The sequence below is a fragment of the Crocodylus siamensis genome, chromosome 12 (assembly GCF_052110815.1).
Source record: "Crocodylus siamensis isolate JL-2025a chromosome 12, ASM5211081v1, whole genome shotgun sequence".
NCBI classification, from domain to species: domain Eukaryota; kingdom Metazoa; phylum Chordata; order Crocodylia; family Crocodylidae; genus Crocodylus; species Crocodylus siamensis.
In genome coordinates this window covers 7944371-7971844 of record NC_143406.1, presented here as the reverse complement: position 1 = coordinate 7971844, position 27474 = coordinate 7944371, and the positions used below count along the sequence as shown (strand labels likewise).

Sequence of the window (27474 nt, the reverse complement as noted above, 5' to 3'; positions counted from 1 at the left end):
GCCAGGTACGCACCTTTTTGGGGGGGGTTTGTGTGGAAATATACATATACACATACACACACACGCACAGAAAAAGAGAGAGAGAGAGAAAAATCTCTAGATAGCTCTCTCTAGATAGATAGACAGACGGATCAATCTCGAGATAGATAGATAGATATAGATCAGGAGCAGGAAAAATGCAGCCCGTGGGCTGGATGCGGCCTGCCAGGCCATTCTGTCCAGCCAGTGGGGCCCCTAAAATATTTAGGGAATTAATATTTATCTGCCCCTGGCTGCCTGTTGTGTCCCTCGATGGCTTGCCAAAACTCAGTAAGCGGCCCTCCGCCCCAAATATTTGCCTGCCCCTGCTATACACACACACACACACACACACACACACACACACAGAGCATCTAGCATAAACTTCTCATCACATGCTTTTTTTTTTTTTTAAATAAATTTTGCATGTTCCAAGCCAAATCAGCAAAATCAAGTCCAAATCTGTGAGTCAGTCCAGCACCATAAGTGGCCCTACAAACAGCAAACATCCTCCACCCCCACCTGGGGTTTCAGATATTTCCAAAGCCTTTTGGCAGGCATCCTACATGCAGGCCGAAGCCCGGCGGCTTGGGGTTCGGACGCCCCCAAGTTTTGCCCGCACTCAGCCATACGGCCGCAGGAGCAAGCTAGGGAGGAGCCTCCCAATCCTTAAAGCGCATCACATTTCTGTCTCGGGCAAGGCAGAATGCAAGCAGCCAGCTCTCGCTACCTGGAGTAAATGAGCCCAGTGCTACATTCATTGTGAGCTTACAGCAGTTTACCCGAGGCAGAGGTCTGGCCCCACAGCGGGGAGGCTGACATACGGTGGAGGAGGCGGAGTTGAAGGGGAACGCGTGGGTGCTGCCGTGTTCCTGGGAGCTGGGATTTTGCTGCGGGTCGCTGAGGGATCAGAAACAGTGACAGCGCTTCGAACGCCTCTGCTGCTGCTGCTTCAAAAGCTTTGCTGATGCTAAATAATTGGCGGGTGCAGCTCTGTGCTCAGAAGGGGCTTGCTCTGCAGAAGCATGCCTGAAGGAGAAGAGATGCTCTCTTGCAAAAGCCATTTGTTTTGACCTCCACTTTTATTCCCTTTCTCTTGCTCGGAACAATTAAATCCAATGTCCCCATTTAATACGTGCTGCTGCTGTGATGTCACTAGCCTCCCTTTTGACCTCATGGTCTTGGGATGCCCAAGTGATTGGGCTGCCAGTGCTTCAGTGATGAAGAGGCAGGAGCACAGATGAAGGGATAAATTCTAGGGTGTAAAAAGGTTGACAGGCCAGGCGTGGACAGTGAGCTGGGGTAAGCCCATGTGGCTTCATCGGTGCTGGCTCCATTTCGCTGGTGGGGCATCCCATGCATGCTTGCCGAGGTTCATAGCAACGCAGACCGATGTTTTGCTTGCATCCCGTACTGAACTCTACAGCTGGCTGGAGAGGAATATCTGATAAGTGCTTTCTCCTTCCCTGGGAACCACTACCTGCTACTCCAAGGGCCAGTCTAGAGTGAAGCGGGGCTAAATATTAGGTGCAGACAGAAGTGATCATTTTTGCTTGATTTAGCCACTGGAAAGTGTTCTACAGCCGTGACCAAACACACGCATGCACATTGCATGAGGGTTCAGATGAAGATGCTCCAAAACAGAGCGCCTTCATTACCATCTGCCTGCAGGCGCTGGGAGCAGCAGTGGGCTGGCACAGCTCTGCCCTGCTCCTGGTGCCGCCTTCAGACTGGGAAGGGAGTTTAGTCTGGGGTTTTATCAGCTGGCACTGGAGGGTGAGGTGGGTGGGTTGGAGCCCCCTCCAAGGTTGGGGGGCTCCAATCCAGCTGTCCCACCCTCCAGAGTTAGCTAAAAAAAACCTAGACCAAACTCCCTCTGTTCCCTCCCCCCACTCCCATTTGGAAGACAGAACTGGGGCTGGAAGAGGAGGGGAAAGCAGCTGCAGCCCTGCGCCCACTCCACATTGCAGCTGAGTCCCCCAATACCATGAACCCAACAGCAGTTTCTGTTAGGTCCAGGGGATCGCTGCAACTCATAGTGCTTCCTGCAAAGCGCTATGAATTACACTGGGGAGCTGTACTTCTGTCTGCACCTATAATGAAACCAGATTGTCAAAAGTGCAAACCTGAGCTCAGGCTGGTGCAAGTTTGAATCACTTTGGGTATAGACCTGTGGTATAAGCCCATGCGCCCACACTCGCACTGTTTTGGGAGTAGCTTATGGGAGGCAACCCTGCCACTGGCTTCAATGAGCTTCGTGCCTGGGTTGCATTGCACATTGCAGCCTGTCCCATCTGAGGCCAGTGGCTCTTCCGCCATCCCTCATAGCTCCCCAGGCTGCTCCATCTCGCTGTAGTGGTTGCTTTGGCAACAAATGGAGTGGGCTGGGAGCCACACCATGCTGGTGAGCTTCTCTTTCTCTACTGGATTTTTAAAATCTTTCCAGCCCAGCTCGTCCATCAAGCGATGGGCTTCCAGCCACTGCGCCTGAGCTCAGCAGGGAGGCTGCTAAGTGCATTTAAAATGCAATTAGCCTGCCTCTCAGAAAGGTTAGCGAGGGCTTCTGAAGGAGCAGGCTGGGTTTTATGAGGGCTGAGGGGCTCTTGGAACAAGCTGATAACACACACATGCATGCACGCACACTTATGAGGCCCAGGAGCAGAGCAAAAGCCATTAACTCTTTCGGTGCTGTAAATCAAGAGGAGGGCAAGGGGCAGGGTATGTTTGGATCTGCCAGTGTTGCTGGGGGTATGAATCTGGGCAACACACCTCTTTTCTCGTGCCTTTGTTTCCCCCATCTGCAAAACAGAGGTAGTTATCATCACAATGACCTACATCAGTGATTCTCAACCAGGGTGCCTTGAGATCCTTTCAAGGGTGTCGCGGTGTCAGTGCTGTTAGGTGTACAAACACGATTCACGAGACAAACCCAGAGTTTTCAAAGAGGGATCCATACTGCTAAAAACATCCAGACCCGTTGCTGTCTTTCCGAGTTCTTCTGCAACAGAAGAGTCACTCTTTTATTTTGCTCTAGTCAAAAAAAACAAGAGAAAATTAGGAGCTGGCATTTGCTGAGGGGTGCTTCAAGTCCATCAAGGAGTGCCTTGAGTCTGTTGAGGGGTGCCTCAAGAGTGAAAAAGTTGAGACCCTCTGAGCTAGCCTGTCGCACAATTCAACTAGGTGCTGCCCAGGGCAGAAGAACGGAGGGGGCTGCATATCTAGATCTCGCTGGCGATCAAGGGTTTCTGACTAGCCAGCAGAATTAGCTGCGAGTGCAAAGGAGAAGGCAGTAAAATGTTTTTGGGAGGTGAAAGGGCTGGGTCTGTGGAAAGTGCCCACCAGGAGCTAAGCGTCCTTATTGTTGCTTGTATTAGGTCTGAATTGTGGCAGGGTGGTGGGGCATTGAAGTCTCCAGGTCCTGAGCTTTGATGCTTACAGTGTTTTACCCTCTTCCTTCACCCCCCACGCCAGGCGGAACGACGAGGTGACGCACATTAAGATCCAAAATACCGGCGACTACTACGACCTGTATGGAGGGGAGAAGTTTGCCACGCTCGCGGAGCTGGTGCAGTACTACACGGAGCAGCAAGGGCTGCTGCGGGAGAAGAACAGCAACGTCATCGAGCTCAAGTACCCTCTGAACTGCCAGGACCCCACCTCGGAGAGGTGAGCTCATAGCCTCACATCTACACGATCCCACGCAGGCGCTTGCAAGGGCAGATCTCCATCCGTTGCCCTGTCGAGGCTTGCTCAGTGCCTGGGGTCAGACTTGTGCCAGGTTTGAGACAAAGCCTGAAGTCGGGCACGTGTGGGTCACACAACTCGTTATTGGCATCTGACTGTCCCTCCCCTGTCCCAGCCAGCCTGGTTTCTTTCCTGCGTAGCAACATCGGAGGGTGCGGGGTCCCCTGCCACCTGCTTGCAAGGGTGCTGAGCTCCAAATTAGCAGCCGCCCATAGCGAGGATCTCTTTAACCGACTGGAGTAATTTTAACTCATCTCCTATGGCCTCCAGTTGCTTCCCCAAGTCCCTGCTGGTGACTCTCCCACCCCTGGGGCCTTGCGGTCAGATTTCTACCTCCTGGACTTCCCCAGCATCACATGCCCGCAGGAAGCTGACAAGCCTGGACTGGAAAGGCGAAGGCATGGGCAGGCAGGCAGAGATGCCCCGGAAGGATCCTAGTGACTCTAACTTTAGCAGCTACAGTCAGTCGGTGCTGCAGTCTCACTTCCTGAAATGGAGCAGAGCTGCTCCCTCCACCCGATCATGTGAGCCGCCCCAGCCCAGGGGCAGGGAAGTCCCTTCAGCTCATGTGCTAGGAAGGTTTATTTGCATATTCCAGCTTGCAGTGTGAAAAGCATCAGTAGTTCATGCCAGCCAAAACCCTGGAAAAGTGGAACCACCCCGCCCATTGATTTCCACTCTGGCTGGGAAAGGTTTCTGCTCCGTGCCAGCGCCTAATCAAATCGGTCATCCCTGTGGTGTTAGGAAAGCGGGGGGGCCAGAGCTCAGCATACGGGGGGCAGGGCTGTGTGCGGGGAGCTTAGCCAGGGGTCAGGATTGAGGGACAGCATCACGGGGGCATGGAGCGTGTCTTGGACCGGACGAGCGGCATGAAGACTCTAGCAGACACTGGTAGGAGGGACGCAGAGCAGTGCCGAGGGCGACGTGAAGTACCCAGCCCGCTCTCCCCGAGCACCGTCGTTCCATCACTTCCCCTGGTAACAAAATCCATGCAGACACGCAGCCCGGATCCCATCTGCAGCGCGCACGAAGCCATTTGCTTTTCAAGCATCTCCCAGGGCAGGCCGCCTAGAAGACGTGGCCTCGCACGCCGCCCCTCTGCAAACTCCGTCCTCTGGGACAGAGCAGCCGAGACATGACGTGATGCTGTTGCATCGTCCCAGGAAGATTATTTTGAGCTCTCTGAATTCCTGGCAGCTTGGCTTGCAGGCCAGGAGGCAGCCTTGTCCAAGAGGGGCCCACAAGGCATTCGCCCAAAACTGCTAACCTAGCACAAGGAGGAAATGCCCCAGATAGAGGGGAAGCTACTCTCAGTGTTGATACAGCAGACTGGAGGGGCCTCGTTGCCCTGGCTGTGATATGGACACCAGCCCTGGTGGGTCTACAGTCTAACAGGTGCTGGGTACCAGTCACAATCAAGCTATGGCAGCATGGAGCTCGGCTTGGGTTGCAGAGCCCACCTCTCTTACAGGCTGGATCGGCCACCCGGAGGTCTGCAGCTGTGCAATGTGACTGCCAGTTCCTGAGCCGGCCCCAGGAAAGCTAGTCCAGGTGTCTCGCTGACTGCCGGGCAGACATACCTCCAGGCTGGGAGGCTGTACGCTCTCTTTCCCACTTCCCAGACGGACACCCGATGCGGAGGAAGATGAAGCGAGTGGGTCCGGGGCACACGGGGCGTTCCAGCCCGCTCTCTTAATCCCCAGGCCAGAACATCAACTCCGGAGGCCATCCGTCCTCTTTGCAATGCCGTTGTCCCAGCTGCCCGCTCTCAAAGCTCGAGTTCACGTGCAGTAACTAAAGCTGTAGTCCAGGAACAAAGGCAGCAGAGCTCAGTGGCTGTGATGGAGAAGTAGCAGCTGGGAGGAACTGAGTTACTTCTCAGCGACACTTCTCATTTACTAGGTAACCTAACAGGCACCTGGGTATAGAGCCGGAGGTTCCACAGATGAAAGTGCCATTTCGGCACCATCTCTCCTTTAATTAAATCTTGCCTACCCGCAGCCCGGAGCATATTGCAGCTGCCATCTACTGGAGACGGCGCGGAACAGCGAGAAGCTCACACCGGCCCTCCAGGCACCGGATTGATTGCAGCGTCTCAAAGCCGACGGGGCTTAGCTGTCATTCCCAACTCTCAGCGCAGCGGGAACCAGAAGCCACAGCAGTTATTTGCGCCCGTCGGATCCAGAGGGGTGTTTCCTGGGCCGGACAGAGCAGCGGGGCTGGCGCCGCGCAGGCTCGCACACCTCCGTACAGCGCAAGCAATGCACCGCGCTCCTGCCCTCCTTCCTCCAGGTGTGCGCTTTCCCTGGCTGCGGACTGCTAGCTCGGCACTTGGCTTTAAATACAGAGCTTCCCTAATGAGTTCTGCCGAAATGATTTCACCTGCAACTTAAGTGGAGTCTGATTCCCAAGGTGGGGGATGGACTAGGCTATTGAAGTGCTGTGTGTTTTGAGGCTGCGACTGCTATTTCACCTTAGCCCAGAGGAACAAAGCAAGCCCTAACATCTGATGAAGCACTGATGGAGAAATGCAACTGGGGCATTGCTCCCCCAAATGTGTAGTGAGGATGGGACTCTGCAGACCACGTCCCGTGACTGCCAAGGACATGCAGGCGGTTCAGGTCTACAAATGTGGCCTCCTCACTTTGCCCAAGAGGCTTGTTTCTGGGTTTGGGCAGAGTGGGTGACACCTCTTAACTCTTCTCATCTCCGTTCTCCCTGCTCCAGGTCTCATGTTTGACTGGCAGAAGCTGGGTGAGATTTTGGCCTGGTTTCCAGCGAGCAGAGGAAATGTTTTAGTAGCAACTGAGTCACCATTGCACCATAGAGGGGAGGGGAAATCAGACGCTTGGCTGTCCTCTGAGGGCTGCTGCGTCTGCGAACCTGCCCCCACCACCCTGACCTCCCTCCCTGTTCTCTAGGTGGTACCACGGACACCTGACGGGCAAGGAGGCAGAGAAGCTCTTGACTGAGAAAGGCAAGCCAGGGAGCTTTCTGGTACGGGAAAGCCAGAGCAAACCAGGAGACTTTGTCTTATCGGTGCTGACCAACGAAGAGAAGATGGAGACGGGCGACCGGAAGCCTCGAGTGACTCACGTGATGATCCGCTACCAGGTGGGAAACCCCAGGCTTCCTCTTAAGAAGGGGAAAACCAGGTGCTCCTTGCTTGCCCCATCCAGCTCCCATGAGAGCCGGGTGGGGAGAGCCTAGCCCACTTCAAGAGGAGCTGAATCAGCCCCAGGGTGATCCCCCTGACCATCACCCGCTTCCTCCCACAGCTGGATGGGAAGTACGACGTCGGAGGAGGCGAGAGGTTCGACACGCTCACGGACCTGGTGGAGCACTACAAGAAAAACCCCATGGTGGAGAAATCCGGAGCTGTGGTTCATCTGAAACAGGTGCCCAGCCCGGCACGCCACAGGCTCGGCGCGCACGAACCACCTCTATCTGCAGCTTGCTGTATGAACAAGCATTGCCCCAGCGATTGCTGCGCAGACGCAGCATAGCTTCGTGTCTCTCTCACCTGGCCTATAGGCATTTCTTGACCTAGCCCAGTGGTTCCCAACCTTTTTAGGCACCCCTTGTTAGACTCAAAGCACCTGTCCATAGCTTTTGTGAATTGAGCAGCACCCTATGTCAAAAACTTACTTATTAATTACAATGCTGACAGCCTTGCAGAGGGGCCGGGCAGTGGGAGCAGGGGAGCGGTCAGGCAGGGAGAACCTGAACCTGCCCTTGTCTGCTTATCTCCTCGTTTCCTCCAGCACCCTTCAAAGCATGTCCCGGCACCTTGGCTGAGAATCACTGACCTAACCTGGGCTTATTTCTTTAAACCTGCAATAGCACAGTCTCCAGTGTTAAGATCCAGTAATCAAGGATTTAGTTCCAGTAGCCATTACCCCATCCAAAGGCAGCCAAGCCAGCATGGTAACTGCAGGGTCAATCCAAAGCTTTAAGGACGGAGGATCTTGCTTTAAAACATGGGGACCCTCGTGGGAGAGGCAGGCATTTCCGCCTCCCTCCCTGCTTTGACACGCCTTCCCCCGCTCTGCACCCTCTTGCCTTTCAGCCGTTTAACGCCACGCGCATCAATGCGGCCAACATCGAAAACAGAGTGAAGGAGCTGAACAAAATGGCAGATCACAGCGAGAAGGCCAAGCAAGGGTTTTGGGAGGAGTTTGAGGTACCGGAGCTCGTCTCCTCTCCCCGTCCATGAAGCAGGGCTCTTGCTTGCTCTTGCAGCCTACCCTAGTTTTTTCCCCACCCAAGGGTTTTCCCTCCCAATTCCCCTCCTCTCCGCTGAGGTTTGAAGTGTCCTGCCACTGGAACTTCTTCCACTGTGAAGGCTGTTTGAGCAACCCATTGGGGCCCTAACTTATCCTGTATATCCTGAGGCTGTGTCTCAGGGAGCTCCCTCCTGGTACCTTCTCCCTCCCCCTTCCCTTGGTGGCATGTGGGGGCACCGGTGTTTCCATGTCACTGCCCATTCGTGTGTCCCCTTCTCCCCAGATGCTGCAGCAGCAGGAGTGCAAGCTCCTGTACCCCAGGAAGGAAGGACAGCGCCTGGAGAACAAAGCCAAGAACCGCTACAAGAACATCCTGCCCTGTAAGGAGACGCTGGCTGTCATTTCTCTGTCCTCCACAACTTTCCAGGGCTCGATTCACCTTCAGTGGCCGGGACTGTGCTGTGGTGCTGGGAGAGGCTCGAACCTACGGGATGTTCCCCAGTGAATCATCTGCTTAGGAATTGGGCAAAAGCCGTATTGAATTTGGGAGCGGGGAGGAAATTGCATGAAACCAGAGCTAAAGCACCCTACACAGGAGACCTGGATCTGTCCATCTCAGGTTATAGGATGCTGCTCCTCACCGTGGTGTCTTGGCCTAAATTATGGGGTTTGTGGCATATCCCAGGCCGGGTGGAAGAGCCTCCTGTTGAGCATCACTAGAGAGGTGGGAAGTTTCGGCCTCGGCATCCCCCAAGCAGAAAGTAGCCCAAGCCCTAAAATATGCAGCTGGTCATGTGCTGACCTGCTCAGCAGAGCTCTCATGCCCAGTGCTGGGAGCCCCTGCAGGTGAATGCCCGTGTCCCGACGTGGAGCAGTCATGTTCATGTGCATATGGCTGGGGCGACCCCTTCAACGTGGTATCTCTTCTCATCCAGTTGATACCACGCGGGTGGCACTCCGAGAGGTGGATGAGAGTGTGCCAGGGTCTGACTACATCAACGCCAACTACATCAAGGTGAGTGTGGAGGACGAAAGGGGTGGTGTCTTAGGATTAAGTGGGGCTCCCTCAGCCTGCAGCAGCTGTGCCTGTGGCAGGTGGGGAGACATCACGTGGGGAAATGGTGCCTTCAGAATAGGACCTGCAGCACTTTGTCCCATTGCTCAGAGGAGACACAGTGGCCATGGCGCAGTCACTCTAGGAGACGGCCACGGGGAGGAGTAGGGTGACTGACGGGGGGAGCAGGAGCACTTGGCTCGGTTTTAAATTGCTGGCACTCAGGCTGCTCGATGGCTGGGCTGCTTCTAGCAGTCGCCCTGTCCTGCCTGACCCCACACAGCTCTTCCAGCGAAATCCCTCCTCCCCGAGCCGATTGCATTGAGCAGGCTCGCTCTTTCCAGAGGCTGCCTGCAAGATCAAACTCATTGTCACCTGTGAGCTGAAACTAATATGAAGCCTAGTGGAGCCACTCAGGCATGTACGCACCCAGCCTTTGCAGAGCGATGCGATCGCTCGCTTTCTGCTCTGGTTCAACCAGACCCCTCTAGACAGCCTCGTAGTCTTAGCTTGCTGGAGAGCAAACTGCAACCAGACCCACCACAGACCTGCTAGGGAGGGAGTCACGTTTGAGACTAAGCATCAGGTATTCGGAGGGTGAATGATTCCAGATTGCTGTGTAGAAGGCGTTCTGCAGCATCAGGGGGCAGAAGCCTTTGGAAGGGCTTGAACCCTTCAGGTTGCTGCCTCCTTTGGGACCCCCGCTCCTGTCTGCCCAAGAACTGCTATAGCGAAGCCCCGAGCAGTCAGCAGTCATACCCGTATTTTCATCGCTGCCCTCTCCATAGAGCATTCTCGAAGACGGAAGGAACTCGGAGCACTGCAAGGTGTACATCGCCACCCAGGGCTGCCTGCAGACCACAGTGAACGACTTCTGGGCCATGGTGTACCAGGAGAATACCCACGTCATTGTCATGACGACTAAGGAAGTGGAGCGAGGCAGGGTGAGTGTCACCAGCTCGTTAGCCGGAGGTGCTGTTCTCATACATGAAACCACGGGCCCCACAAGCGCTTTCCCATTACTCTCCTTCACCAGACCCTTCGGGGTGATGCACAGACTTGGCACCTTGTGACGGGGACCGGATAGTGGTGCAGTGCGAGCAAAGCACGAGCTAAGGGCTGCGGAAGGCAGGTGTGGAGCTGCTGGGAAAGATAAACCCTCGCACTGCACAGCAGACACCCACACCTCCATCAAGGCACCTCTATCTTGTCCTTGGGGTGCAGCACGCACCCCAAACTTACCCAGCCCGTGCCTGTCTGGAGCCCTAAGCAGCTGCAGCCAATTGTGACAAATTCTGCTTGGGGAGAAGACTCAGATTTCAGCCTTGGCATGAACCCAGTGCTCTCAAATTTAAAGGGCTCTGCATCAGCCCACTGCCCTAGACCCTGAACTTGGTCGGCATCTCCTACACTCTTGCATCGCTGCTGTCAAAGCAAATACAGGGATCGTTTCCTCATAGGCATTCAGCCTCTCTCAGAGGTCGCCTGCAGTGGCAGGTAACAAAGCCCTGTTGCTGTAAATGATCTGGTCTAATTACTATTGGCTTTTTGGGAGCCTGAGCAATCACTAAGAACTTGAAGGGCAAACAGTGCAAAGGTTGTTAACTTGCCTGCGTTGCCCTGTATGGCAGCTGCATCTACTTGCCCATAATACTGCTGAAATATCACAGTTCTCCCTTGTGCAATTGAACTCCACCAGGGAAGCCGAATTCTTTTGCTTTGTAGGGAAGAGAATTCCCTAGGATCGAGAAGGCGGGATGCTGCTCCAGCCTCGACCAAGGAAAAACACTCCAATATCATTTTTGCCAGCACCAATGCATTGAGAGAGGCACTGGCCTCTCTCCCTACCTGCTTTGCATGTCATTGTCTCTCCATTGCACTGCTCGTGAAAGAAGCATGATGTTCTGCTCTTCCCAGCCAATGCCATACCATAAATATTTATGGCCAGCCCTCATGATCCAGGCACTGTACAGATGGGAAAGAGAAGGGAAACTTTGCATTTCATCCAACAAACCCAGAGAGCATGTGTAGGGTGGTGGGTTGCAGGCAGCTGGATGAGGGATGAGCTATGGTTATACAACCTGGCTGAGATTCACCTACATACATTTCCATAATGCAGACAAAGGTGGAGGGATAAAGTAATATGGTAGATTACCAAAAGAGCTATTTAGCAGATTGCTGCCACTGATGAGAGGTGACCGAGGTCTAGTTTGCACTAGCAGTGCTCCATCTGGATGTGGTCTCTCTCTCTCTCTATACCATGTTTCTACACTGGGATGAAGGCCTTGTGCGGGAGCCCTGCTAGGAGCCAGCAGTTCCACCCAGATAATGCTCTGGATTATTTACCCTCCTGCAAAGGCATGGCCGTTCCCACTGGACTTTGGCCGATGAGACTTTCTACTGAAGAGATTAGGGTGATGCTTAAAGCTGGGGAAGCGGGAGCAGAACGCCTGGGTTCACTTTCTCACTCTGCTACTGTATGACTTTGGGCAGCTTTCAACCTCCTTTTCGACGTGGCAAATACTTACCAACTGAGATGCAGAGTCATAGTCTGAAACCCATGCAGGTTTCATGTGGCTGAGTGGTGCATCCCCACACCGGGATCCTCACCGGAGCCAAGAGACCCGCAGAGTAAAGTGCCGTTCTTCCCCAGCACGGGCTTCCATTATTCTCTGTTCAGATGCACAGAAGTGGAAATACAACCCCACCCCGCGTGCTGCTTAGTTTCTTGTTAGCGGAAGCCGAGCTGCCTGCACTCCATGACTGAGAGGAGGGATCTGAGCACGTCCAGAAGGACGAGGGCTCTTTCATTCAGGCCTCGCTACCCACAACCTGCTTGGGGGTGCTGTGTTAGAAGTGGTGTCCTTAACACTCAGCAGTACAGCCGGGTGTCATTGGGTTTCCAGCCACCTCACCAGTCCTGAATAATGACCCCAGTTCCTTTGTGTCCCCCCCAGAATAAATGCTACCGTTACTGGCCGGACAAGAACTGCACCAAAGAGTACGGCCACATCTGTGTGCAAAATGTGAGCGAACGTGAAGCCCAAGGCTACTACCTCCGGGAGCTGGAGATCTCACGGACAGACAGGGTGAGATGCCTCAGGGCCATCCTACTTGCCAGGCTGGCAGGGACCACTGCTGGGCTTGCCTTGGGTAGAGCATGGGAGGGAGCCACCTTGTCCCCTTGGGGCTGTGTGCTGCTAGTATATAAATATTTCATCTTATTTTATGGAATCACCCCAATGATGACAGCTCTGGCATTAATTGGCTTTTTAGAGCCTGCTGGGCACTGGCTCACTGCAGGCTTCCAGAGCTGCTGCCATGGTGGGGAACACTTCTCACGATTTGGCTTTGCATAGAGTCCTGGTGAAGTCACGAGCATCGGGAGCATTTAACATTGGGAGGAACAGCCTCCTTGAACCCAGCCTTGCATGCATCGGTGCCTTCTCGTTTGCCTGCTTTGCTGTGTAAAAGGACACAACATGTCCCTAAGCCAAACTCTGGCCTCAGATCAGCGGGCATCAGCCAGCTGGGAAGGTCTAACTGGCAGCCTGTGTGGTGGGGCATGGTGTCCCAGTGAGAATATAGGTACAGAAAGGAAAATTATGGACAGCATAGGACACATGGCTCTGGGGAAACCACAGAAAACTGAGCAGAATGGGGGCTCTGCAGCAGAGAAATGAAGATGTTTGCTTTCCATCTGAATAGAGAGTGGGTTTCCAGACTCTTTTGGGGGGGATAGAGGACAGGTAAGTCCCCTATAAGACCATCCAGACAGAAGAATTGCTGAAAGGAGCCCAGGTGCCTTCAGTGTGAGCCTGTAGCATGCAGTGAGTTCTCACCAAGGCTCTCCTCCCTGCAGCATGAACATCCCCGCCTGGTCAAGCATTACCAATACTTCAGCTGGCCGGACCACGGCGTGCCCAATGAGCCAGGGGGGGTTCTCAGCTTTCTGGACCAAGTGAACCGAGCACAGCGAAGCATTCCAGACACCGGCCCGATCATCGTGCACTGCAGGTACGTGCCCGAGAGCCTTGGCTTCCTCTTGTTTCTCCCCAGTCAAGATGGGGCTGGTGGTTGTTGCACATATGAGCAGCTTGTGGTCAGTGGAGGTAAACTACATTAAGCTGCTTCTTCAGGCCTTGCAATAAGCTTCCTGCTTCCCGGAGCATAGTGCTAAATATGTAACCCTCCTATATGACTTTAATGGATGGGCAAACTGAGGCCTAGCACGAGTATTAGAGCTAGGTCCAGCACTCAGGAGCTCCTGGCTCCTAGTTGAATGCTCAGATGAGCCTATGATGCCTCTCTAAAGGGCTCTGCTTTGGAAAACTCTTGTTTTTATGGCGGGTGTTACAGATGTCAGCCTTGATGAGCCAGGTGTGCAGGTGGAGGGCACACATGGCCCTGGCTCATCATCTCAGGGTGAGGGACATATTCTGAATCTTCCCACACTGACCTCTCTCCCTCTTCCCCTGACCCAGTGCTGGAATAGGACGCACGGGCACCATCATCGTGATTGATATTCTGGTGGACATTATTCACAGACAAGGTATGAATAAGGATCTACTCCATGGCTGTTGGTATTCCTTTGCCCCAGTTGGCCCAGTAAAAAAAAGCAGACAGTCTAACTCATTCCTTCCAGGGATGCAAAGATCCTGAAGGTCTCCAGCTCAGTGAGTCCAGACTGCCCTTGGGCTTTGGTCTAAGAGTAGCCAAGTAGCAGATGGGGTGAGGGAGATACCTTCCCATACTGGAAGGTCCTCCTCTGCTAGAGGAGGCAGAGCTCTGCATCCCTGGAGGAAGAAATCTCCCCCTCGCCAGACAAGGACATGGGCAAGGAACAAGCTGTGGATGAAGCACAGGGCAGCACCCCAGCCCCACCAAAGTATTTGGGTTTTGGGGATTCAGTGGGGCCAGGACTCCAACCCGAGCATCTCCTTTAGGACCTGCTCCCTTTGTGCATACAATACAGATGAACCCTGCAGGGCTCTATAGAAAGTAAAGTCACCTTTGGAAAGTCATGGGGAATCATCTGCTTTCTATAGAGTTTGACCCATCTGCTGAAATGCTCAACCCAGGAGAGAGTTCTCCATCAGGTCCTCAGGATAGAGCCATATCCCTATGGCGGGGGAGTTGCGTGACATGGTTGTGACAAGGGGCTGGACTCAGCAGCCCAGTGCTTGTCCTGCGTTCCTAGACGAGGGGATCTACATTACCCGTAACAGCTCATCCTCATGTCATGTGTTCCACAAAATCATCCCGCACAGGAAGGCCTGGGTTTGGCAACAGAGCGGGGCTGTTCCCATCACCCCCTCTGAAATCTCACTCCATTTCTGATCCTTGCAGGGTTGGACTGCGACATAGACATCCCCAAGACCATCCAGATGGTGCGCCGGCAGCGCTCCGGCATGGTGCAGACTGAGGCGCAGTACAAATTCGTTTACATGGCAGTGCAGCAGTACATTGAGGCAGAGCAGAAGAGGCTAGAAGAGGAGCAGGTGGGTCCCGTGAAAGAGCAGCCATGCTGGGGGTACCCAGGGAACTGTATTAATAGCAAGGCCTGTCCTGAACTCAGCTCCTCAGTTGGAACGGCCAGCGTGAATGGAGACCCCTGGAAGTCACAGGGAGGATCCGAGCCCCGGCACTGAATGCATCGAGGGCAAATCCAGAATGAAACTCACTCTGCGTCAAGCGTGTGATTGGGTCTCCTGCCATAAATCCTGACTGACTGTGGATCTGAGCAGGCTGGTTGGGCTGCTCTTTGTTCAGTGGCAGAGCAGTTGAAATGTCCGCGTTTCATGGCATGCCGATTTTCACTTTTCCATGAAATGCAACTTCTCTACTAGGTCTGGTGTTTGCAGTGGGCCAGCCAGCGTCTCAAAACATACTCTGGCTCCCTGTAGCCACCCTTCCTGCATGCCCACCTAACTTGTCTTCTCTCTTGCAGAGGAGTAAGGCAAAAGAGCGAGACTACTTGAATATTGGATATTCACCAATGGAAAAAGGCAGAGCCAAGGCGCAGCCCCCCTCACCCCGAGCCCAGTCTGCGTAAGTTGTGCATGTGTGTGCGTGTTAGGAGGTATCAATAGGATTGCCATTCTGTGCTGATGAGGCCTCAGCTGCAGTGGCGTGTCCAGTTGTTAAGCGCTTAATTTTAAGGGTGATGCAGAGAGATTGGAGAGTGAAGATGAATAAGGGGCTGGTGCATGAGGAAAGTTGCTAAGAACTAAGTTGGCTTCGTTGGGAGAACAGGAGCGTGGCGGGGGGGAGGCGGAAGGGGAGGTCCTGACCACAGGTCTCGGATATGCCAACGGCTGTCATGAGAAAGAGGACGTTCTCCTTTGGACAAGACACAAGGCAATGGGTTTAGAGTTGCAGCAAAGCAGATGCAAAATCAAATCTCAGGGAAAACTCCCCGACTGTCAGAGCAGCAGGACAATGAAGTAACCCCCCTGGGAAAGTTGCGGGATCTTCTTCATGGGAGTCTGTCAGGAAGAGGCAGGGTGGGCCTGTGTGTGGGATGGTTCAGGAGCAGCCAACCCTGCATCGGTGCAAGGGGTTGGAGTATAATGATCCTTGAGGTCCCTTCCAACCCTGTGGTTCTCCAACAGGGAGCACAATGACCATAGCCCTGGTCGTTGCCAGTTTTCACCCCGCTGGCTCTTCCCGCAGCTGAATGCTCCTCTTAGAGAGCTTAGAAAGAGGAGAACGATCAGTACTTACACAGGTGCATTAGGCAAATACGGTCATGTCCTGCCCTGCTGATGTGTTCTGTTTTTGCAGTACACAGGGGAGCAGCCAGCCTACGAGTATTTAATCAACTGCTTTTTCTTTTGCCTTGCCAAGGAGATCCGTCTTGAGCCAGGCAAACCAGGAGAATAACAGTACTATCATGTAGAGGGGGCATGCAGTGAGATACGGGGTTAACAGGAACATGGAGGGTGAGGGCAGGAAGAGAGAGTGACGGGGTGAAGTTTGGGGGTGTGAGAGGGTGGGGGAGCACATGGATATAGGATATCAGAGGCCTTTAGCTGCAAAGGTTCCTGAAGCACCTTGATAAGATTGTAAAATCGCACTTGGCTAGGGTTCGGCAGCGGCAGAGGGCTGGCTGCTCCCATGGAGAGGTGCTAGTCCACCTGTAGCACGGATGCCAACTCACTTGGGCACCAGCCCAAGTCTCATCTGAGCTGGGAACGAACTAAACTAATTTCTCACACATGCTCATACCTATCACTCGTGCGGCCAACAACTGCAACCAGACAGTGGCACTAAGAAAGCTGGCGCCTGTCAGCACATACCCAGTGCATGAGCGGAGGTCGTGAATGCACAGGCCATGATGTGCTCCCGGCATCAGGACAGCCCCAAACCCTCCTTTCAAAATCACTCCCACGGATTGGGAAAAAAAGAGCTGAATTGGAGAATTTGAGTCCGTCTCCAGCAACACGTCCGGGACGGGGGCTCTGCAGGATGCGCTAGAGGGCAGCAGATGGTAGGAGAGGCCACTTTACCACCCTAATTGCAAGGAATGAATGGGTGATGTTTCCAGAGCTGTTCCCCTTCATTAAATTACTAAGGAAGTGGTCAGACCCTGCCCTGAAGTGACTTTGCCCAGTCTGGATTCTTCACTAGCTTCAGAAACTTTCCAAGTCACTGATTGGAGCCTACTCTTCTCTGGTCTCTAAATGTGACAAATTCTGGAGGTTTTGATTCCAGTTATTGGCTTCTGTTGAGCTTGGAACTGGCAGTGAATCTCAGGACGAGAGCATGTGTGCTGGGAAGAAGCCAAAGAAAAAGAGTGGCTAGCTGCTGAGCATTGCACAGTTTCATGAATTCTGGGCTGGATTTCAGGGAAGTTCAGGGTTGTCTGGATGTGGGATTTTTTTTTTTTTAATTTTTTTCGATTGGCTAGTTCCCGAATGCCAGGATTGATTTGTCAAAATCTGAATTGGATCCAGGTTTCTATCCAGCTCCTTGCTCCAGAAAGCCCAAGGTTGTGTCTCAGCTCTAGCTCTTAGGCATATAGGAAGTGCCAGACGTGTTCTTACCCACAGCACTTACGGTTCGTATGCAGGCAAAAGCTCAGGTCTTGGATGGATGCTGAGGGCTCAATCTGCCTGAGGTACAGCTGGTGTGAAATGCAAAAGCATGTGGTGCTCATGGAGGAGGAGGCAGGTAGTTGTAGGCCTTGCATTCAGAAAGGTTACAAGGGGAAGGCAGAGGAATTTGCTCAAGTGACCCCCTTTCCCATTGCCCCGCCGCCAGCAGCCATCTCTTTGGAAAGGACCCAGAGTTAGCAGCACCACTCACAGCAAGGGCTCATATCTCTTCACAGGGTTGACGACGACCCGGGCACGGTCTATGAGAACCTGAACATCAAGAGCCCAAGGGTTTCAGGAATGAGCAACACAGGGCGATAAAGGGACTGGAAGGAAAGCTGGATGGAGGCCATGCAGGTATGGATGCTTCCCTTTGGTTCGTAGTGCAGCTAGCAACCAACCGAACCCCCCCGGAGGGTGGTGGTGGAGGAGGGATCCTCTTGATTCCAGTCCAAGTTCAGCATCTTATGTGAAGCACGTGTAGCTCTGTCTGTGGCCCCCCTGTCTACACTGGGAAAAGCAGCCATGATCTTCTGTTTAACATGCCCTGAAAACACTGCAGCTCTTTGGCTGCTCTTAGCTCTGATGGTAAGAGGAGGAACAAGGAGTGACGCTCTCAAGTTGCAGCACGGGAAGTTGGAGTTAGATATTCAGAAGAATTTTCTCATTAGGAAGGTAGTAAAACACTGAAACAGGTGATCCAGAGAGGTAGTTGAATCTCCATCCTTGGAGGTTTTTAAGACCCAGCTAGACAAAGCTTTGGCTGGGTTGATCTAGTTGGGGCTGGTCCTGCTTTGAGCAGGGGGTTGGACTACACGTGACCTCCTGAGGGCCCTCCCAACCCTCATTTTCTATGATTGTAGGGGAGGAGGGAGGGAAAAAAATTTTCTCTCTAAACAAGACAATTATTTTTGGGAACTGCGTAATAATACCACCAACATTGGAAGCCTGGGTGGTTTTAAGATCACGGCCCAATCTCTTGGCGTGAACCCCTAGCAAGGACAGCCTACTTGTGTGGGAAGTTCCTCATCCGTGCCTGCTACAAGCGCGTGTCACTATTACACATCTCTTGACACCTGGTTTTTCCTCCTCTCATTTTGGGCCTCAGGATTTACGATGTTTACGTCCACACTTCCCCGGTTCTGCCGCTGCAGACGTCTCCTTCCTGCCTTAGCCTTGGCCTCTCTCACGTACCTTGGTTTCAGTGGGGCGCGCCAGCCCCAGCTCCCCCGGCCACCGAAGAAGGTGAAGCAAACACCTTAGGAACGTGCCTCGACCTAACTTATTCCCGAGAAAGACCTTCTCAGCTTCCTGAAAAGCATTTAGGCTGATATTTATGCGCAGGTGCCTCCGGATAGGTCCGTAGGGCGTGAAAGCTCTGTTTCCATTTTTGTTTTTTTTATTTAAGATTTTTTTTTTTAAACCAAGAAAAAAATTGTTTTGTAAAAACTGAAGATGACTCCTTTTTTTAGGAGCTTTCCCTGGGCTTGCCTGTGAAGGGTATATTCAGCAAGGTTGTTGCTATACCTCCAGGCTTCAGCAGATCCGTCCTCTCTAAGCCAGAAGTGCTTGCCTAGGTGAAGTTCATCATGAGGGACAGGGCACCCAGCCTGGACCCAGGAACAGTCTACGTAACAGTTGTACTAGATCTCCCCCACCACCATTTGGCTGTTTCCGTCCTGTGCAGCTCTGCCAAAGCCCCGGGAGCAATCCATGCTACCGCTGCGTGCTGACGGGATGGCCTAGGGTATGGACTTTTGCGTGTGTCGAGAGAGCATCTAGCGGCTGCACAGCACCTGGATAGGCTGCAAGACAGACAAGTGGTGAGGCATGATTAGACCTTTAGTCTTCAATTATGCCAGCATGTACCACTTGAGCTAAATGAAATCCTCCCTTACTGGTGGTAGAAGTAGTCAGGAGTCATGCATTTGTATGCTCAGCCATCACTCAAGGGCAATGCCTTACCCCTACACGCCCATCCACAGGCTGTTCAACTGAGCCCCAGGCTCGGAGCCGGGCGCTTGCGATTCCCACTCCCACTGCCTCACAGTATGACCCGTCTCTGCTTCCCCTCCCCTATAGCTACGTGCCGAGGCAAACGCTGTGTATACCAAATAGGTTTGCTCCAGGGACGGCTTAGTATTTGTACAGAATAGTGAAGGAGGAGGGAAAAAAAAAAAAGGAGAAAAGCGCTCTCAGTTTGGAGTATTAGTATTCCAGCTCCATCAAATGCATCTCAGTTTTGACTGGCGCCACTTCCTGCTCTCCGAGACCTGGGATTGCAAGCCGCTCTACCAAAGAACCTCCTTTCTGCAAGACTGCTTGCGACGGGAAAATGCTCTGCAAGGAGCCTGGGGTCTGCCTGCCAGCGTCCAAGCCTGGAGACCTTGCATGCAGCAGATTTTAATGGGGGGGTGGGAAAAGAAAAAAAAGGTTTTCCTTGTCTCTGAAAACAAGTAGACTTGCTGCCCCTTTTATCTGGTCCGGGGCAAGAGGGCTCCCTGTGGGAGCTCTGCCCCCCACAGACCTGCAGGGGCTGAACAAAGAGCGCAGTGACATCTCGCTGGGCTGTTTTTACCGACTGGCATTTCCAGTCATGTGTTGCAGGGACAGGAAAACTGTTTATTTTTATTGCACTTTTAAATAAATGTTGAGTATTATAAAAAAGGCGTTTTTCCTTTTATTGATGTTTTTAAACGAATTTAAGTGCACACAGGAGCAACCGAGACCTGGAAAGCAAGGTACGGTGCAGGGAGGTGCCATGAACCTGCTGGCTCTAATAAAGGGCTCTTTATTATGCTCCGAGTCATCTCGCTGTCAAGGCCCAGATAAGACTTGGTTACATGTGAACTAGGGTGGCCATCATAGAGGACAGTCCCGTTGTCTATTGATACAAAACCGGACACCTCAAAGAGAAAAATAGGGATATAAAAGCATCGGGGTTCATATCAATAGAGGGCAGAGTAGCAGAAAACCCAAATGTCCTTTATGATGGCCACCCTAATGTGAACTAGCAGCTTCAATACAGGAGCTCATCTCAGCAAGACCTTTGACCCACGTTTCATGGCCAGCTGGGAAGTAGGTATCGATAAAGGGCAGCCTGAAACTGGGGTACCATATCACTTCCACCTGGGGTTGACCTCCGGAAACTTGCTTTGTGGCAGAACTAAAACTTGTCCTCTTGGCTGTCTTTTACCTCGCACAAGTCAGTCGCCTGCAAACAGCTTTTGCACCACGAAGGAAGGCTTTTCAGCAGTGAACTTGCAGGGAACTGGACAGGGCAATGGGAGAAAACTTCTCCCCCAAGCCAAATGATCTTGGCAGCAGCTGTGTTCGAAGACCCAGAGCCTCCTGGCATCAGTCCCGGGGCTGGTACAGGTAAGGCCACCATTTGACAACTTCATATTCACCGAGCTGCAAATGGAGCCCATGAGAGAACAAAACCCTCCTGAAATGCTGCCTGGCAAACCATGCCCTAAATCTCGTTACAGGCCATCTTCATACCTCAGTCGGGGGGAAAGATTGGTGACTGGGAGGTCTGGCAGCCCCCTCGCCTCCCCCCATGCAGGAAGAGACAAAGCAAAGAGCAGTTTCTCCATCCCCTCCGTGCAGGTGGATGCAGCCCTGAGCTCACCGGGACACAGGTTCTGGGGCCACTGAAGACGGGCAGGTGCAAAAGTAGGCTTGCGGCCGAGTGCAAATATTTACAGATTACTTTTATTTGCCTCCTTTCGCTGGAAGCAAAGATACCGCCGTTCCCCAGGCTGTCCTCACGTAGATACTCAAAAACAGACGTCACATTTGGGTCAGTTTTAATTGATCCAGTCAAAACCTGGGAGTGACGGAGCTTGCCCAGATCTGTTTTCACCCTCGGAAATCCAACTCAAATCTGCTCGGGGCAGAGTTTTTTTTTTAAACATAAGCACTTATAAACAGCACTTAGGAGAAAGAAATGTTGTGGAGGAAGTACTACTGACACCATCATTATATAAAACAGATTTATTGCATACAAATCTGGTACTTGCATATGATGCTGTCTGCCTGGTGAGTAACACATATCACGAGGTGCAAAGCATTACTGTTTATGAAGAACGTTGTGGCTAAGCAACACTGAAAGAAGCCGCTGCATCAAATAAATATACATATAGTGTCAGCAACTGGCCCGTGTCTTAATACTGATGCCATTTAAAACCAAGCTATACAAAGAAACTTTTTTTTTTTTTTAAAGAAAAGCAAAAAAGTAATCTCTCACATTTTTACCATCTTAGCCATGGTTTCAAATGGTGTAAAATGTGTTTAAGTTAAACAGTTAACACTGAAATTTGAAGGGGGTTTTGCACGTCAGAAAATGCAGAGTTCTTCCTGTCAAATGCAAAGCCTCCACTCTATAAAAATATGCCTAAACCAATTTTTACCCCTCAACTCAACACTGAATTTGCTTTCATTAAAAATAAATGGGGGAGAAGATTCTTCCAAAAATAATCTTCTTTTGAGAAATCCCACGCTGATACATAAAGATTGGATTCAAGTGGAACAGTCTGGGGTGAGGACGGGTGGAAAAAAAATAAAAATTAAAAATCACCATTGTCTTTTTCACAACTTCAGAGCAATCTTACAACCTATCAGCAGAACAGGACTCAGTTCAAAGAAGGAAAGTGAAAAGTAAAAAGAAATCAGAGGTTTGACTATCAAGAGGAAAAGGCAGTGAAGTGACACCTCCAACAATATAACGCTAACAGAAATACAATTGAAATGTTTAATAAAGCGCAGAGTATAAAATTAAATATTCTCCCTGACATATGTACATTCTTGCCAAGCTCTTTTCAAGTGCTGATACTCGGTCTGCCAACACGTTCTCCTTTCATCCAGCAAGCCTCTTCAGAGTCATTCGCTTTCAAGAAAATACCCTTTTTTGTCACTTCCAGTCCATTGACGAGTTGAAAGGGAAGGAGCTCAGCTCCCTGCCAGCTCTGCCTATATTCTCCGGAGACGCAGCACGAGACACGTGCACCTCTCTTGCGTTGCTGCTTGCTGCCTAGATATATGCCCTTGCCCCATCAAACCTTGAACACGTTTTCAAGGCTCAAGCACATCAAGGAAGAATTTAGGCAGTGGGGTTGTACGTGTTGCCCCTTACACAGCACTTCATTTCCAAATGCTTTGGCAGAGGTGTGCAGCAGTACCGGGGTGGAAGAACTGCGCGTTTAGCCGAGGCTCCAAGTGCACGGGCAGAGCAGGTGCGTAGGGAGAGACCTGAGCTGTTGCGGTCGATACGCAGACCGCTGTTAGAAAAGCACAGGCCTTGAAGTGACATTTGGGTTGGAGGTGCTTTGACAGTGCTGCGTGGAGGAAGCTGCCCTTAAAGGCTGGTGGGTTCATTAATGGAGGGGCGCCTCGGTCCCAGGCACTGGCGTGGTCGTGTATGTCAACGGTGGGATGTTTGGCCTGGCGAACGTAACAGTCCTAGTGAAGCAGCGGAGGTTCCCGGTTTTCAGAGCGCATTGAACCGGCCACAGGATGATGCACAGCAGAATGATGACCAAGGCTGAGAGGAGGACGACACGCTTCCAGTCGTCACACACGTCGCAGCGGGACAGCCTCCCCATGAAGCCCTCATCCGGCGTCTGAGGGACCTCGGGCTTGCTCATGGCAACGTCGAGGGAGATGCACGCGTTGGGGTCTTCTGGGTCGTCTTGGGACGACTGCCGGTAGCAGAGCTTGGTGCCCTCCATCCAAACCACTTTCTCGTGCTGGAGGTCCGGGGGCAGGGTGGCCAACAGGTCCTTGCTTGTCTGGAGGGCCGGAGGGCCCTCGCGGGGGATGTTGGTCAGCTGCCGGCAGAAGGGACAAGGCAGCTGGTCCTCGACTTGGCTCGGAGGAAGTGCCGTGGCCAAACGGGCCACGCACTCCAGGCAGAAGACATGGGAGCACTGGAGCATCTTGGGGGTCTTGAAGATGTTGTCGTAGGTGTTGAAGCAGATAGAGCACTCGATGGGCGAGGTAGGCTTGGGGGAGGCCAGCTTCGGGGACCCAGGCTTGTCAGTGGGGGACCTGAGCTTCCTCTTGCCTTCTGTGGGCGAGGTGATGACGATAGGGCTGAGCGGGATGGGGATCTCGCTCGGCGATGCGGGGACGGGGCTGGTAGGCGACTCGGGCACGTCCGTGTGCCACATCTGAGAGAAACACGACATGACCGAATCTGGGGGAGCAAGCACAAAGAGCCCTGTGAGACCCCAGAGGAGGGAAACAAAGGAAGTGCATGTGCAAATCCTCTCCTAAATGCCACGGCACTTTCCCCAGGCCCCGCAAAAGACAGACAAGCATCAAGCAGATGTGGTTAGTAGGCCCAGAGCTATGGCTGCAAATGCTAGGAGGAGTGAAATCCGGGTTGTTAAGTATGAAAGGGTGGAGGCACAATCCCAAGCCTACAGTCCTCCTGGAGGGGAAGAAGTTGTCTTTTCCAGAAAGTTGCAAGGTTGCCCACAGAGATCCAGTGCCTGGCCAAATCCTGTTCACCACAGCCGCCATGGTATGCATTCATAGCTACGGATTCCCCAGACAGCGACTCTGAGGAGAAAAAGAGCCAAAAAAAAACCTACCCCAACTGTTGCTTCCCAAAACCTGAGAAGGCAGAAGAGCAGAAGACTCCATGAAGTCACCTAGCGACCTCCTATTAATCTGGGAGGCACCCGTACAAAAGCCTAAGGGATAGATAAAGGTGTTCAGTAGTTGAGGAGGCCGGGACTACAACCTGTCTTTGAAATGCATGGACAGCAATGGTTTAGTTGTGGATTGCAACGCCGTATAGGGCCTAACAGGTAGGCGTGAAGCCACCTGCTTCTCCCAGAGCCTGCACGGTGCACCTTGGCCATCTGCTGTAGGGTCCCAAGGGCCTTCAGCGGCCCAGCCAAGTCAATAGGAGCCCAGAGCAGCCTTGCAAAGTCAAGTTGGTCCTCTACTCCCTCCACTCCAACAGCCTGACACCGTCTTCCTTATAACCATGACAGGGCAAAAAGAAATAGTTTCCTGGAGAAATTCCCTTGGGGAGGAAGAGGGAGCAGCAACGAGAATTTTCTGTTCAGCTATTTCCTCCTCGCCCTGAGGCTTTCCCAGAGGAAAGCCTTTTCTGCCTTGTCCTCAGGAGGAACCAGGGTGCCAGCTTACCCACAGAGCTGCACGAGACTGCGGTGGCTTTATGCTTCACCCTGCCCCGTCTGTGCCCGCGGACTAGCAAATTCACTCCCATTTCCCAGGTGGACCCTGGTGTACATGTGGCTTGCTGTTCAGGACTACAACTGCAGGGTCATGTATTTCAAAATAAAAACTCAAATGCTAATAATTGTACCCCGTGACAATAGGACAGCAACACGGAGCAGCCAAACATTGGTCCTGTGACGCTCGGGTGTTTAAATGGAGACTTCCCTAGTCAAAAGACATGCTGCATGCCAAGGAAAACATTCATTTTGGGCAAGTCACCGAACTGGCTGAGCCTGATCCTCTGCTTGTTCGGCTGTTAAAGCAGGGGCATTCAAAGCACAGCCTTAATTATACAAGTCAGCCCAGAGCTGCCTCATCAGCCCCAGGCAAGGATCAGCTCATCTGAAGCTGTTAATTTTTGAATGCCAAAGAGCCTGAGTTTTCCTCCCGGAAGCGTGTGCCCATCTCTCATACTCCTACGTTCTGGAAATAAAACTGCCCTTTTACAACCCATTTGGCTGAGGCTGTGACTAATTTTAGGGGCCCAGATGATGCTCACATGGGCCAAAACCTGGGCACTTTCTGGTGTCAATGAGACCAGAATTTGGCCCCTACTTTAAAGCCCCCTCTCCCTCCCTTAGGACAGGTTAATTTGGTACATTTTTGACTCTACGAGTCATCCTGTGGCCTAAGATAACATCTGATGAGTAGGCTTCTCCACAAATCCTGGCATCACTACATTCTGCACAAAACCTGAAGCGTGCCTGGCTCCTAGTTTTATTTTCAGTAAGTTTGTGCATTTGGGTCTGAGCTGGAGCCCTGATTTTGAAGGAAAAAATACACAAAATGTGCTTATTTTGCAAAACTCCATCCAATGAACACAGCCATTTCAGCTGCGCTTCACTGTCAGAGTTCGGGGCACTCTTCAACACACACAGTCCCGGGGCAGAAGGACTGAGAGACCTCCCCACGTATCAATATTAGAGGAAAGTGTTTGCTTTGGCGTCTGAGAAATCTCGGTGAGCTCTGAGTGACCTGTTACAGCCTGAAGCCTAGAAAGTCTTATAAAAAAAAAAAAAAAAGACATATTAGGGTTTTCTAAAAGTAACTTTAGCCTCAATAACAACCCTGATGCTCTTGAGTGGTAATAAAATGGCCCAAACCCAGCACAAATCTGCAACTACTTCTGCTACTACTTTTATAAAGACATGTTTATTTTACCTGCATCAAAGGCATTTGGGCTGCCTTTTAGGAAAAGTCCATAACCATATTTAAAAAAACAACCCAGTGCATCCAGAAACTAGCATTGCTTTGTCGTGGAACCGCATTGTAAATTTAAGCTCTTGAAGATATTGAGATTTATAATCTGTTACCAGTCAGTTACCCCAAAGGACACTAATAAAAACCAGTGCGTTTAAAGCTGAAAATGCCAAATCAACCCAAGGGATTCGGACACCCCCATTTGCTTGGTAGCTCCAATCAAAGCTGTATTCAGAATTCACCAAATGGATTTCTTCCCTGTAATATTTGGAAGTCCTCTTAAAATCTATTCCCGCTGGCTCCTTGTTGGAAACGGGAAAAAAACTCACATGCATTATTCCTATAACTTGCTCTGGTTTTCCCTAAATTTTAAAGAGAGTCAGTAGTGACGGTGTCTGTGCGCGTGCCTGAAAGAAGGATGCTCTTTCACAGGCATCCATCCCTCTGTTAGCATCTACCCCTTTGCATCAGAAGTCAGCTGGATAAGACATGCCTGTGATGCGAGATGGCCAGAAAGGATGCTGATTCTCATGGGGAAAGCCATAGAGGACAGACTAGGATTCTGGACGGCAGTCAAGAGATCTGAAGGCGATTTCTTACTGTACTATTGACTTGCTACATATGTTCTTGAGCAAGTCACCTCTCTTTCCCTCTGGCTTTAAGTGTTAAAGTCTGCAGGGCAAGGACAGTCGGTTATATGTCTGTACAGCACCTTGCACGGGGATTTGGATTTCTACCAGGGTTTCACAGGGTGCTGCTACACAAATGATAGGGATTCAGAACCCAATTAATTCAATACTGCAGAGCACACAAATGGAGCCCAATAGAAAGCCCCCAGGATAGAAGTGCTTGGTTATTTTGCAGTGCCACAGGGGCTCATGTACCATGTTTAAATAGAGGGATCAATCTTCAGCTCGTATAAACTCAGCATTCAATCCCATTTAAAAAAGGAGACTCTATTTCCCGCAACTCAGAAACTGGCTCAGAATGGCTTTTTTCATCATTTCCCAGAAATCTTTTGCGCCTTAGTAAATCACCTGTAAAAAGGGGAGAAACTCAAAACTACTTGCCTAGTTGAGACTGCGGGGGGAAAAAAAAAAACGGCTGAAGTGATCCAACGACTAAGAAAGTCCCCATAAAACTACAACAAAAAAACCACAGCCCCCCATTTATGCTCTACAATACGATTCCCTAGCAATGCTCAACTCGCAACAACTGATGCACACAGTTATGAGATGTAGAAAAGGGTTTTTTAAAGTCTATAATTACCTGTACAGGGTGCAGTTTTAGCAGAAGACAAGCATATTCAGAGTCTTGTCCTCTCTCCTTGAAGAGTCTCCTCCACTGAGGACAGACCTTTTTATTTGTAAGCCGTCAGTATTTGAGTTTCCTGGTAGTTTCTTGACAAGGGTCCAGGTAAGGGAAGGTTGAGTGATCTCTGGCAGTTCCCTGTGTCTGTGTATGAGTGGCCCTGCCTCTGTTACTCAGGTGTCTTTTATACCTTCCTGTCTGGAGGTGACTTACCTGCAGTCACCCAATTATCTTTGAATCACTCCATTGGCTGCAGGAGCATTTCAATGAGAGGCAGGTTTCTCTGTTGACAAACAGGGCAGGTTGGAATGTTTCTGCCGCGTTACAGAAACACACTTTTTTTTATTGTTCGTGGTATATTCTTATTTATAGACCTGGACAAGAGGAAACACCTATTTTCCCCACTCTATCCAAACCCGTAGGAGATTGTCCGTTTTCTAGTAAATGGTTAGCATCTTGTCCAGTTCAGTCTAGTTTTAAATAGCTCCTGGTAACTGCACATAGGTTTACAACTTGGCCACCTTTTCAGAGGACAGCAAATCAGATTGGGGGGGGGGGCGGAAAA

The 27474-nt window shown here is 51.6% G+C and overlaps 2 protein-coding genes across 4 annotated transcripts in view; one reads left to right on the top strand and one right to left on the bottom strand.

Annotated features, from left to right (window-relative positions):
* Window positions 1–19797, top strand: part of LOC149854565 (tyrosine-protein phosphatase non-receptor type 11-like) — a 77407-nt gene extending 57610 nt beyond the window's left edge. For both annotated transcript variants that reach the window (XM_090024270.1, XM_090024271.1), the window contains exons 3-16: window positions 3490–3684; window positions 6684–6876; window positions 7041–7160; window positions 7832–7945; window positions 8272–8368; window positions 8924–9003; window positions 9831–9986; window positions 12000–12131; window positions 12905–13059; window positions 13527–13594; window positions 14392–14543; window positions 14993–15093; window positions 17378–17498; window positions 18250–19797. In XM_090024270.1, the coding sequence (XP_089880396.1) occupies window positions 3490–3684; window positions 6684–6876; window positions 7041–7160; window positions 7832–7945; window positions 8272–8368; window positions 8924–9003; window positions 9831–9986; window positions 12000–12131; window positions 12905–13059; window positions 13527–13594; window positions 14392–14543; window positions 14993–15093; window positions 17378–17462 (1648 nt within the window). In that variant the 3' untranslated portion in view covers window positions 17463–17498; window positions 18250–19797. The remainder of the gene's footprint in view (window positions 1–3489; window positions 3685–6683; window positions 6877–7040; window positions 7161–7831; window positions 7946–8271; window positions 8369–8923; window positions 9004–9830; window positions 9987–11999; window positions 12132–12904; window positions 13060–13526; window positions 13595–14391; window positions 14544–14992; window positions 15094–17377; window positions 17499–18249) is intronic.
* Window positions 19798–21183: 1386 nt separating this feature from the next.
* RNF223 (ring finger protein 223) lies at window positions 21184–27035 on the bottom strand. Of its 2 annotated transcripts, XM_090023856.1 has the most exons (3): window positions 26868–27035; window positions 23741–23842; window positions 21184–23340 (listed from the first exon to the last, which is right to left on the bottom strand). In XM_090023856.1, exons 2-3 carry the CDS (start codon window positions 23790–23792, stop codon window positions 22520–22522), a joined length of 873 nt encoding a protein of 290 aa, XP_089879982.1. In that variant the 5' UTR covers window positions 23793–23842; window positions 26868–27035; the 3' UTR covers window positions 21184–22519. The 2 variants fall into 2 exon arrangements, with proteins under 2 accessions (XP_089879982.1, XP_089879983.1); XM_090023857.1 differs by lacking the exon at window positions 23741–23842.
* Between the last annotated feature and the right edge of the window lie 439 nt (window positions 27036–27474).